The 12,500-nt window shown below is 47.1% G+C and overlaps 1 protein-coding gene across 1 annotated transcript in view; it reads left to right on the forward strand.

Annotated features, from left to right (window-relative positions):
* cdh4 (cadherin 4, type 1, R-cadherin (retinal)) overlaps positions 1-12,500 on the forward strand; it is a gene marked incomplete at its 5' end in the record, with an annotated part of 377,532 nt that overhangs the window by 337,149 nt on the left and 27,883 nt on the right. Inside the window, 2 exons of the mRNA XM_063216672.1 lie at positions 1,449-1,634; positions 6,323-6,576. Coding sequence (XP_063072742.1) covers positions 1,449-1,634; positions 6,323-6,576 — 440 coding nt within the window. The remainder of the gene's footprint in view (positions 1-1,448; positions 1,635-6,322; positions 6,577-12,500) is intronic.

Below are 12,500 nucleotides of genomic sequence, written 5' to 3' on the forward strand. Positions count from 1 at the left end.
AACAGGTAGGCCTACATTGTATGTATTAGTGCTAGATGTAACACTGAAATAAAGTGTTACCAGATTTTTTTTTGTTTTGTACTTCATTAATGTTGGTACTCAATTTAGAACTATTTTCCAGTGAGTAACCTTTCTTGAAGCCAGTACTGCTGCTTTGAATTGATGACTATTCCAGTGTATGTTGAATATTTATATGGCATGTATTGCATTATGTATTTTCCATGTTGAATATGTACGTGTATATGCATTTATTATCATGTTTTAATTTGGTTTGGTTTCCCGGTACATGGATGCTTTAAATGACATTGAACCACGCTGCGATTCCCACCGTAAAAGCAGAAGAAAAACACACAGTCCAAGGTCTCTGGCTCTTCATCCATTCCTTACACTGAGTGTATGTATGTATGTATGTCAGGATGTGTGGGCTGCGTCTTAAAGGTGTGTGTGCATGTATGCCTCGCCTGGGAGGTGGGAGATGGGAGAGGGTGGGTATTGGAGGTGGGATGTTGTTCTGCATGTATGCCTGGCTTGGGAGGTGGGAGGTGGGAGATGGGAGAGGGTGGGTATTGGAGGTGGGAGGTGGGAGATGGGAGAGGGTGGGAATTGGAGGTGGGATGTTGTTCTGCATGTTTGCCTCGGGGCCAGACGTATCACTGTGTTGTGCCACTCTCCATGAATTTCATTTGCCGCTCTCTAAAAGCGGCGCGCATGCCGGCGTATACTCTGGACAAAACCTTTGACACCGGTGGGAACGAGGCGTGCATACTTGTGTCGGTGGCATTTACATCAACAACATGTCCGCTTGTTTTCTTCCTTCACGCCATCCCTGCCTGCCTCTCTCTTTCTTTTATTTTCACTTTAATTTTCCTCTACTCCTTTGTACTCTTTCTACGTGTCTTCCTATTCTTCTTCTCACCCACCTCTTCTCTGCTATCCTACACATATACCCCCTCCTTTGAACTCTTCTGAGACGGTTTTCCTTCAAATTATCTGCGTGAAGCAGATGAAGATATCATCTGCATAAAAACTCAGTTTCATTAACCTTGCATTGCCTACGTATGTATTATGTATTTTTCACAAGGCATTCAAGGTTGCTGATTTTGTCCTTGTTTGTCACGGTGGATAAAAACGCCTGCTAAACCTAATGTAAATGTACGCACATGTTTCAATGTAATGAAACGAAATAGAAATGGAAATGGAAATGGAATTTTAAAGTAGTAAATATACATGTGATGTATATTGAATAGTACATTTGCAACTACGGTTTCGAGAAATGCACCCCAGTTCTTGTGCCTGGTGGAGAAGGATGAGAACACGGTGGACAAGGCGGTGTAATGGAATGTAACGGAATGGAATGGAACAGAATAGAATGCAATATAATGCAATATAATGCAATGTAATGTAATGTAATGCAATGCAATGTCATCTCCTCCCTCCTCTCTCTTCAGTTCTCGGGCGAGGTGCTGGAGAACACGGTGGACAAGGTGGTGGCCAACATCACGGTGACGGACCGGGACCAGCCGGACACGCCCAACTGGAGAGCCGTCTATAAGATAGTGCACGGGGACCCGCAGGGCCACTTCACCATCAACACCAACCACATCACCAACGACGGCATGGTGACTGTCGTAAAGGTACGGGGACAGGACAGGACAGGACAGTAGAGGGCAGATTGGGTGCCATAGGTTGGCACGTACTGTATGTGTTGAAGTGTGCCATCGGAAGCATTTCCAAATCACATTTGCAGGATTGGACACAATTATCGTGATTGACAAACTCAGCCCATTTGGGAAGGAAAGACCACGTTTTATTGGTGTGCACACTTGATGTACATCAGGCCTATTCAATTGGCGGCCTGAGGGCCACATGCTGCCCAGATGCAGTCCTCATGCGGCCCAGATGTGCCCCCAGCTGTAGCAATATACAATATAGTTTTGATACTGCAGTACAAGACATGAATTTCTTGAGAATCTCTTGGTTGTCTTGTACACTGAACATTCAATGTGGTTAGGTTTTAGGTTAGAACCGTTAGAGGAACATGTTTAAAAATTGTTTGTAGACTATTGTTTTGAAGTGTCATTACAGCGTTAGGTGTGGCTGAAAGTGTGCGGCCCGACTTCAGTTCTTGGTTTCGAAATGTGGCCCAAATGACATTCTAATTGGATAGCCCTGGTGTACATGCTTGATGTGTGCGAATTCTAGCACTCCTGATAGGTCTGCCTCGTCGTCTGTCACATGGAAGAGGATGGACGACGACATTAATATAAAAATCACAGATGTGACAAGATTGACCATTGGGACAGAGTCTTTGGGATGCATTAATTAATGACTGCCTTGGAGAGTAGCTAATTGCTTTAGGTCAAGTTCTTGAATCGATTAATTGTGAAACCTCAAGTGTAGCCTCATGAATATGTTAATTTCCCTATGCTTGCAGATATTTCAGATGAATAATTTTTCAGAAATATGAAGTATGAAGTCATACATTAACCAAGTTCAGGCTGTAAGACAGTTTTTTGTTCACAGACTCAAACATTGACTGAGAAAATTGTATACACTCAGTTAAATATCTGTCCGTCAGCACTGCGTCGCCTTGTTATGCTGATGTGTACATATTTAATGCTGGTGTGTTTACAGCATCTCTCATATAACAGCATGATGTCTTGATTACAGATCCACAATGCAGCCCTGCGGGAGTGGTCAAAAGTGTGCGTGCGTGCGTGCGTGCGTGCGTGCGTGCGTGCGTGCGTGCGTGCGTGCGTGCGTGCGTGCGTGCGTGCGTGCGTGCGTGCGTGCGAGTGTGTGTGTGCGAGTGTGTGTGCGTGCGTGAATCTGCTTGTGTGTGTTATATTTGCCTGGGCAAGAAGCTTCAGTTTCCCACAGAGATTACCACCACATCTCTCCAGACATAGTGGCGTGGTCTGTAAATGCTACAGCGGTAGCCCTCATAGAACTCGCTGTGCCAATGGAGGAAGGGATTGAGGCTGCCTTTGAGCGAAAGAAGGCCAAGTACTCCGAGCTGGCTGCTGAGTGCCGGGAGGCAGGCTGGAAGACTACCATCTACCCAGTGGAGGTCGGATGCCGAGGCTTCATGGGGTTGTCAACCATACGCCTGCTGAAGGACGTGGGAGTCACCGGAGGAAGGCTAAGGAAGGCAACAAATGAACTGGCGGAGGAGGCGGAGAAAGGGAGTTTTTGGCTCTGGCTGCGGAGGAAGGACAGAACCTGGGGGAATAACACCTAACCCCCAGACAACAGTTGCAGGGAACAACACCTTTCAGCTGCAGGGGGTGACAGGGAGACGTCCCTGTCACTGCTCCGCCACACGGAGACGTTTCAGGATTAAAGGAGCGAAACGATGAGCGGTGGTTCCTGACTGATGACCCTGCAGCTGCTGACCCATGGGCACCGGACAGTGGTGTAGTAGTCTACGTAGAACGCGGGTATACGGAGTATACCCACTTCTAAATTTCAGGGATTTCAGTATACCGACTTAAAATTGATTGATCCATTGTTTTGAATAGCACAAATATATACAGTATACCCACTTCAAAAAATGCTCAAATATACAGTATACCCACCATAAAAAAGTAGACTACACCACTGGCACCGGAGGAGGTGCAACAGGCAGCAATGCCAAGCAGGACTTAGGGGTCTTACACACCAAGGCGGTAAAGCGTCGCGGAACGGCCGCGTTTTTTACCGGCGTCGGTGAAAATACATTGAAACCTATCTGTCCTTACACACCAACCGGCGGTAGTCGGGCGTCAGCGGCGCGGGAGCCGGCTCCGCGCCGCGCTGCATTTGGAAAATAGAACTCCAGCGTATTTTTCACGCCGGCAACCGGCGGTGCCTCATTCAAATGAATGACAAAGTAGCACGCTAGCTTTAGCTGTGGGGAGGGTTTTGAACAGGACTGGCCGCGCACGCTGACGCTGTCAGTGTGCAAGGCAGAGAAAAGCACGCCGGCCAAAACTAAGCAGAAAGACCGCGTCCGTCCTGCGACCGTTCCGTTCCGCCTTGGTATGTTTTGGCCCTTAACATCTCCCTGTACAATCATGTATATTTGTTTGTCTGTGTTTGACACAGCAAATGAGAGCATATTATGTACATGAAATTGTAGCATAATAGCAGCTTTTATATGTATCACCCACTCCCAAACACACATGTGCATGCACACACACGCTTGCATGCACACACACACACACACACACACACACACACACACACACACACACACACACACACACACACACACACACACACACACACACACACACACACACACACACACACACACACACCGCCCCTTTCTCACCCCTCCTTATTCATTGGTGGCCAGTGTTCTCCTTACAGCGGAGATGAAAGGAGGAATATCTGTAGCCCTGTGCCCTCTCTCTGTCTCTCCAAATTTTATTTTCATTCTCTCTCTCACTCTCACTCTCTCTCTCTCTCTTTCTCTCTTGCTCACTCTCCCTCTCTCTCTGTCTCTCTCTCTCTCTCTCCCTCTCACGCTCTTGCTCTTGCTATCTCTAGCTCCCCCCCCCCTCTCTCTCTCACGCTCTTGCTCTCTCTAGCTCCACACCCCCCCCCTCTCTCTCTCTCTCATGTGGTCCCGTCTCTGGGCTATGTGTGTGTGTGGGAGAGGGCCGGGGCCAGTAGACAGTAGCCGAGTGAGCATGCCAGCCAGGGCAGCCAGCGTGCGAGGGAGCCCTCCGGGCGCAGATGAAAAATTGATTTCTTGCCCTTTACTCCTCCCTCCCTTTCTCTCACCTTCTCTCACTCCATGTCTCGTGATCTCTCTCGCTCTCCCTCTCGCTCTCTCTATCTGTCTTTCGGTCTCTCTCTCTCTATCTGTTTCTCTTTCTCTCTCTCTGTGTGTCTTTTGCTCTCTCTCGCACACACTCTCTCATTTGCTCTCTCTCTCTCTCTCTCTCTCTCTGTCTCTCTCTCTTTCCCTCTCTCTCTCTCTCACTTTCCCCCCTCCCTCATTCTCCCACTTTTTTTTTTTCCTCTCCTGTGCTCTTGAATAGTCCCAGTAGCTGGCTGTGTTTCGGGCGCTGCGTTTAAGAGACGTTTGAGAGGCGTTTGAAGGATATGAGGCAGCTGGAGACTAAGCCCTAAAGCGCTCCCTCCTTGCGATCATTTTTTCTTTTCTTTTTCCTCCCCATCCTCACGCAACCCCCAAAAAACTTTTGAAATAAATGCCTCCTTTTGCCTCAACGCCCGGTATCAGCGGTTTGTTTTTGCCCGGTCAATAGCATATGCCATCCAGCATCTAAATGAGTTCTAAAACAACACGAAACAGCCGAAGCAGGTGCCTTTAGTCCAGCTATACATTTTGGGCTCAAGACCATAGCAGGCTTGCCAGTGTGGCTTTGTACATTTGTGTGTTTGCGCAAAAGTGTTCTTTCATGATAACCGTGGTCACTGATAGGCACCCCGATCCTGCTATCTTTGTCTTTTTTGTCTAATAGATTATTCAAATGCCTGCGTGAGAGTTCATGTGCATATTTCTAGAAATACCTTCATCTATTCCTCATTCTCCTCCTCCTCCTCCTCCTCCTTCTCCTCTTCCTCTTCCTCCTCCTCCACTAGCCGGTGGACTTTGAGAACTGCTCCTTCATGCTGACTTTATTATATTATTAACATTATGTGTTAAGTAAGGGTTAACGTTCGGCGAGAAGGTCGCTACCGTGGAATAGCAGCACGACAGAGAGAATCTTTAGACCCCGATGCGCAGCCGAACGTTAACCCGCTTATTATATGGATATACTTAAATGATTCACACATGGCGGGGACATTTCTTTAGGCCTATTTAATGTTAAGTTTATTATAATTTTTCATGTCAAAAGATTGTTGCTGCGCAAAACAAAACAGTGCCGTTGTGGAACACCGCTAGGCAACAGCTAGGTAGCCAGGACAACAGGTGTTGTCTATCACAGCAGCTGATTAGAGTGACAAAAGACCGGACCCCCTGCGGAGTGATATGAAGCATTCGCTTTAGCAGTGAAAAGTCTTGTTGCCATTGACAGCGGTCTGATATAGACCAACTCGTCCTTATCTCAAATATCAGACGTGCGAACGTTGGGGAGCCCCATTGAAATGAATGGAGCATTCGACAGTTGACGTCACACCATATAATAATGTGTTAATGTGTCTAAAACTCTTCTTTATCTACTTCCCCTTCTCCTCCACGTAGCCGGTAGACTTTGGGAACAACCGCTCCTTCATGCTGACTTAATTATATTATGAACATTCTGCGTTAATGTGTCAAAAACTCCTCTTTATCTAACCCTAACCCTCCTCCTCCTCCTCCATGCAGCCGGTGGACTTTGAGAACAACCGCTCCTTCATGCTGACGGTGGTGGTGATGAACCAGGTGGAGCTGGCCAAGGGCATCCAGTCGTCGGCGGGCTCCACGGCGGGCGTCAGCATCTCGGTGCGCGATGTCAACGAGCCGCCCTACTTCCCCGTCAACCCCACCATGATCCGCTTCGAGGAGGGCGTGGCCGCCGGCACCACCATCACCATCTTCGCCGCCCGCGACCCCGACATCCTCACACACCAGAGAGTCAAGTAAGCATAAGAATTATGAATAATACTATTAAGCATAATGATGATGATGACGATGATGATGACTGCAGCGAAGGGGAGTAGAGTTGCCCAGGCGGGGCTCCAACCCGTACCCTCTGGGGTAGTAAACTGGGGCTCTGAGAACCAGGCCGTTGGCGTGACAGTCAGAACACACCCACAACCCTAGTGATGGTCACTCCATTATAATGATGATGATGATACTGTAAGTGTATTTGTATAAAACAGTTCAAACAGTCGCCCACACACAGTTCAACTTGCTCAACCAGCTCAAGGCTTGCAAATTCGACGAAAAGTTGAGCGGTACCATTTTGCGATTAAAGGTCCTCCACGTACATTGGTGCTTGTGCTCATGCGTTGAGGTGTCTTCGAGTGTGTAAAAGTGAGAGTTCAGCAGTTTTGATGGGCCAACCCTGTGTACCCAAGACCTGAGGCTGGAGATGTCAGTGAGGGTTGTAGCATCCTTGAGCGCAATATTTGCAGAAAGTGCCAATGCCTATCATTCACGAAGCCTACGTACAGTATTCAGTACAATAGAATGTCTATTCACTTGAATTAGTCTTATTACCTCACGGAGCTCAACCCAGTGCTCTAAATACTGGGGTTAAACAATTAACAGCACTAGACGTTGACAAAGGTGTTAAGGTTTGCAGTTGGACGTATTTTTAATTATATTTGCAAGAACTGACAACATGTCTTTGACAGTAATGCACGAAATGGACAGTTTACCATAGGAACAAACTCATTTCATTCGGTAACACCTAAAGCCAACAGTCGCATTTAAAGATTACCATGCATGCTAATTGGAAACTTGTCAGAGCCCAAATGCAGTGGTAGCCCCTGCCAGTCAAAAGAGTATGGGCATGTACACAAAAGTGTACGCACAAAATGAAGTGATATGTTGAAGTTCAAAGTGAAGAATAAAGGGAAGACTGTGGCAGTAAAAGAAGCAAACCGTACCTGCATCAAGTAGTGCGTGCTTGCGTGCAAGCGTGCGTGCGTGCGTGCTAGTGCGTGTGCGTGTGTGTGGCACCTATTACTCATTCAGCAGAGTTGAGCCGGTGTGGCCGTGTATGTGTGTGTGTGCGTTTGTCATGTGTGCGTGTGTGTATGGTGTGTGCTTGAGTGTATGTGTACCATTGTAAGGCGGCAGTAATAGGGCCCCAGGCTCTCCCTTTAAAGCAGCAGCATCTGTGGACGCTCCCCTGCTGGGAGCCCTGGAGGGGGGCCACCACCTCACTCCTTCCCTCTCCCACCACAGCCACTACCTTTTCTGAGGGGCTCAAGCCACCCTCCTCGTCCTCTTGATTCCAACCGTCTGCTTGTGAATGTCCTCTCCACTCACACACCTCTGATTGCACCTCTGCTTTCATCCTGCTCTGTCATTTTTTTTTTGACCATCCACCTCTGTGCCCCTCCTCCACCTCTGCCCAGCCTCCTCCTCCTCCTCTCTCTCCCTTCCTCCCTCCCTCCACATCTGTTCCCCCATCCACCACTGTCCCCATTCTACCTCTACCCGCGCACACACACACACCTCTGATTGTACCACTGCTTTCATCCGGCTCCACCACTTTTTTGGCCCTCAACCTCTCTAACCCTCCTCCTCTCCTTTCCCTGTCCACCTCAATAACCCTCCTCCTCTCCTTTCCCTGTCCACCTCAATAACCCTCCTCCTCTCCTTTCCCCCTCTACCTCTCTAACCCTCCTCCTCTTCTCTCCCCCTCCACATCTGTCCCCTTGCTCCTCCTCTGATTTCTCCCCTCCTCCACCTCGTGCCTCTGATCCCTCCCCATCTTTGCCTCTGTCTCACTCTGACTCCGCCGGGCGGCCAAAAGCCCTGCACCCCCTCCTCAGAGTTGCCAGGCGACAGGGTGGAAAGGTCGGCGGGTAATGAGCTCCGGACCTTCTCCCCAGACGCCCAGGGAAGCCGACAGGGAGAGACAAAGGGGCCAGTTGTCCCGGGCCCAGGGAGACAGGGGGTCAACAAATTGTATTATATTGTATATATTGGATGGGGGGCCCTTTCAGATGACTTTGTCCCGGGCCCAGCAAAAGCTGTCAGCGGCCCTGCAGATGCCCAAGTCCAAAGCAAAAGACGTCAGAAAGAGGCCGAGCAAGATCCCATGCGTACGCTAAACCGATAGCCGCTTCCTGGAACTACCTAGCGATGGAGTGGGAAGGGGATGGCCACTAATCCCCTCTTCATGTTGTGTACTCTTATTTTGCCTTATTCCATGACGCTCCCAAGGTCAGGACCGGATTAAGATGGCCCGGGGCCCCTAGGCTACAGGTCATATCATTTTTCTCAAGCTGAAATCACAGACTCGAACACCTTGCAAGGTGTTTGACAAATATATAACTGCATTGTTAAGCAACCAAAGAGTGTGATTTTCATTAGATCTCAAGTCATTAAAGGTGCACTGTGTGTAATGCTGGAGTAGTTATTGCAACTATTGGAAACATGCTGCCTATTGGCAAATTTAATCTTTTCATGAATATTCACTAAATAATATGCTAATATTTATCACCAAAGTATAGTAAGTTGTGCAGCAAAGAATGAATATTTCTGAAAATTCAAAATGGCAGACCTGGAGAAGGTCTAGTATAGCCTAGCGAGCCAGACCCGTACAGCAAAAAGCTGTACAGGGGTCTAGGGGAGCTGGGAGAGAGTGTGGGCGGGATAACCGGTTGTCTTGGCACTCAACGTCACGCAATAGGATGGTGGAACAACCAATCCCCACACACTTCTGTGTAACGTCACAGCTGTCTTTCAGAGCGTACACGCGACACGCCCCTTTGTAGGTGAAGCAAGTGGCAAGTCCGAGCCGTCGTAGCAGTGAATGCGTGTGATCACCACAGCCACAAACAAGTTTCCTAATAAATCGTGTTTTCACTTACACAGTTCAAAAATGCCTCGTTTTCAACCACACGGCCCTCCTTGATCAACCAGCGAAATGTTGAGCAATTTGGGGCTTGTTAAATGGTTATATTTATGATTGTTGTCAACATGGCATGTTCGGTGTTAGCTAGCCCATATACCCATAACTAATACACGGCTGGATACCTAGTGTAACGGAGGCTAAGTAGCACAGAGTTGGCGTGGAACGTTGGTAAACCTCCCTCCGATAGCCTCATACAGTCTCGTGCCGTTGGGCCGAGAGACTAGTCTCTTGGCCCAGCGGTATCGTACTGTGTCTTCCCATTGGCCGAAACCGTTGTAGTTGTAGTTGACGAGGTCGCACGTTCGATCCCGAGGGGGGTGAACAGGTGCGAGATGACCTCCGTCACAGTGGTGCCGTGACCCGGATGGGAGTGAGGTTTAAGGGGGAGAGTGTAACGGAGGCTAACTAGCACAGAGTTGGCGTGGAACGTTGGTAAACCTCCCTCCGATAGCCTCATACAGTCTCGTGCCGTTGGGCCGAGAGACTAGTCTCTTGGCCCAGCGGTATCGTACTGTGTCTCCCATTGCCGAACCGTTGTAGTTGACGAGGTCGCACGTTCGATCCCCGAGGGGGGTGAAGAGGTGCGAGATGACCTCCGTCACACTAGCTCTGTGTAATTGACGACAGGTTAGCTAGCCGCTAGCTCGGTAGACTAGGTGTCATTCCCATCTATTTAGTAAGCTACTCAAAGACTTTCAAAGCTCCCAAATGTCTCGTTTTTAATGACATGGACCTTATTAGAATTTGGGGTAGGCATATAATCAGTGTTGGGAGTAACGCGTTACAAAAGTAACTAATTATGGTAATGCATTACATTTTTAAGTAACGCAGTAATGTAACTGATTACAGGGGAAAAAAACGGTAATAAGTCCTCGTTACAATGCAAGTAACTTGCACATTACAACGCATTTTTTCACCTACATTTTGTGTGGGTAGGCTATTTTGTTTTCTTTATAGGCCTACAATGTTCGCGGATCACCGCAAGATCAGCTATTGCATCTGATAGTAGCCTACGTCCGCGCAGAGATTTTAAAGTTCCACGCAGAACATTGCTTCCCCTTTCACGCTTCCTCTCTCGAAATGGCAGGCTGACAAAGGATGACCGATCCAGAAGATCCAGCTTGCTCTATTTCAAGATGGGTATATGCCCACTACTTTGACTTCATTGAAAATAAGGACGCCAAGAACATTTCAGTTAAATGCACACTGTAGGCCTACTTGAAACCCAAACCGCGTTCCACGTCCTCGACGTTTGTTCAACTAAACATCACTAAAATTGAAATAAATCCATTTGAAATAAAATATTATACGTTCGCCTGTCAAAGTAGTGAAATTGAAAATGCTTGCTGTCTTTGCATCACTCTGTAGCCTATCACTGTAAATTCCATCGCAATAGTTGCATGAATAGAACTAGCTGTTTGCGCAAAGTCGCAGAATATGCTGGCCGCAGTGCTGACTGAGCGCGCGTAGAGAATAGTTCTAGAGTTGAGAGTGAGTGACAAACTGATCTCCGCACGAAGTCACATGATTCAGGCGAGCCACGAGCTTGCAAACTGACTGGCTGGTATCCTCGCAATCATTTTTTTCCGCCTATAATTTCGTTCATTGATAATACATTTTACCCGGTGTGCTGTAGGCTATATACTTAATATTCAAAATGGGCCAACTCTAGCAATGCATGCATCTGCTCTTTTATCAATAATAATTTTCAAACTCGTAGTGCAGTGAGGTGGCTTTATGTTTCAGCCAAGTGCAACGGAGCCTGTGCTGCATGCGTCCGTAATAGATTTTTTTTAAAAACGCCGCTGGTGTGCATGGTAAGGTGTGGTAAGAAGAGAAAGGATTAATCATTGTATTGATGAATCAATATTGTATGTGGGTAAGACGCAATTCCTGAAAATGTTTTTTTTTTTCAGTCTGCAGGCTTCCAACACGACTTGAGGATGGCAGGTGAAAGTCATGCCACCTCATAGATTTGCACTGTAGATTGCCAAATCCTTATTTCCAGTCATTTTGGCTAAAGTAACTAAAAGTAATGCAAAAGTAGTGTAATGCCTTACTTTAAAAAAAAAGTAATGTTGTAATGTAAGGCATTACTTTTAAATGACAGTAACATGTAATAAGTAGTGCATTACAGTTTTTGAGTAACTTTCCCAACAGTGCATATAATACAAGGCTGGATACCTAGCTCTGTGTTATTGACGACAGGTTAGCTAGCCGCTAGCTCGGTAGACTAGGTGTCATTCCCATCTATTTAGTAAGCTACTCAAAGACTTTCAAAGCTCCCAAATGTCTCGTTTTTAATGACATGGATCTTATTAGAATTTGGGGCAGGCATATAATACAAGGCTGGATACCTAGCTCTGTGTTATTGACGACAGGTTAGCTAGCCACTAGCTTGGTAGACTAGGTGTCATTCCCATCTATTTAGTAAGCTACTCAAAGCTCCCAAATGTCTCGTTTTTAATGGCATGTGTCTTATTAGAAATTGGGGCAGCAATTTCATTCTACACCTACAGTAGTGGTCTGATAATAGCGTGTGACTATCTGGTTCTGTAAAATGCTCAAATTAGCTTACCGAGCTAGTTTAAAACATTGAATGATCAAATGGTAATGTGTTGTGATCTATTTGTGTCCGATAAGTTCATGGTGTATTATTACATCAATCCATGTCAGCCACGAAATATATTATCATCCAGGCTTTTAAAATTAATTAAACACTTTCGTGCTATACGTAGCACGGAGGCCACCATGTTCCTTCTTAGAAGAAAGTTTCCTGTTTACTAGGTAGCCCGGCCCCCCTCGCGATTTGATTGGCCCTCTCATCGGATAACTTTCAGCCTCGCAAAACGACTGGGGTCCGCTAGACTGCCCCCGGGAGCAAATTCAATTTGCGGTCGCTAGGGGCGTCTAGATTTCTAGGCTAGGTCTAGTAAGTATTTGAGGAAAAGGTACAGTTTATGGATA

This window comes from Engraulis encrasicolus, chromosome 14, assembly GCF_034702125.1.
Source record: "Engraulis encrasicolus isolate BLACKSEA-1 chromosome 14, IST_EnEncr_1.0, whole genome shotgun sequence".
In the NCBI taxonomy this organism is placed as follows: domain Eukaryota; kingdom Metazoa; phylum Chordata; class Actinopteri; order Clupeiformes; family Engraulidae; genus Engraulis; species Engraulis encrasicolus.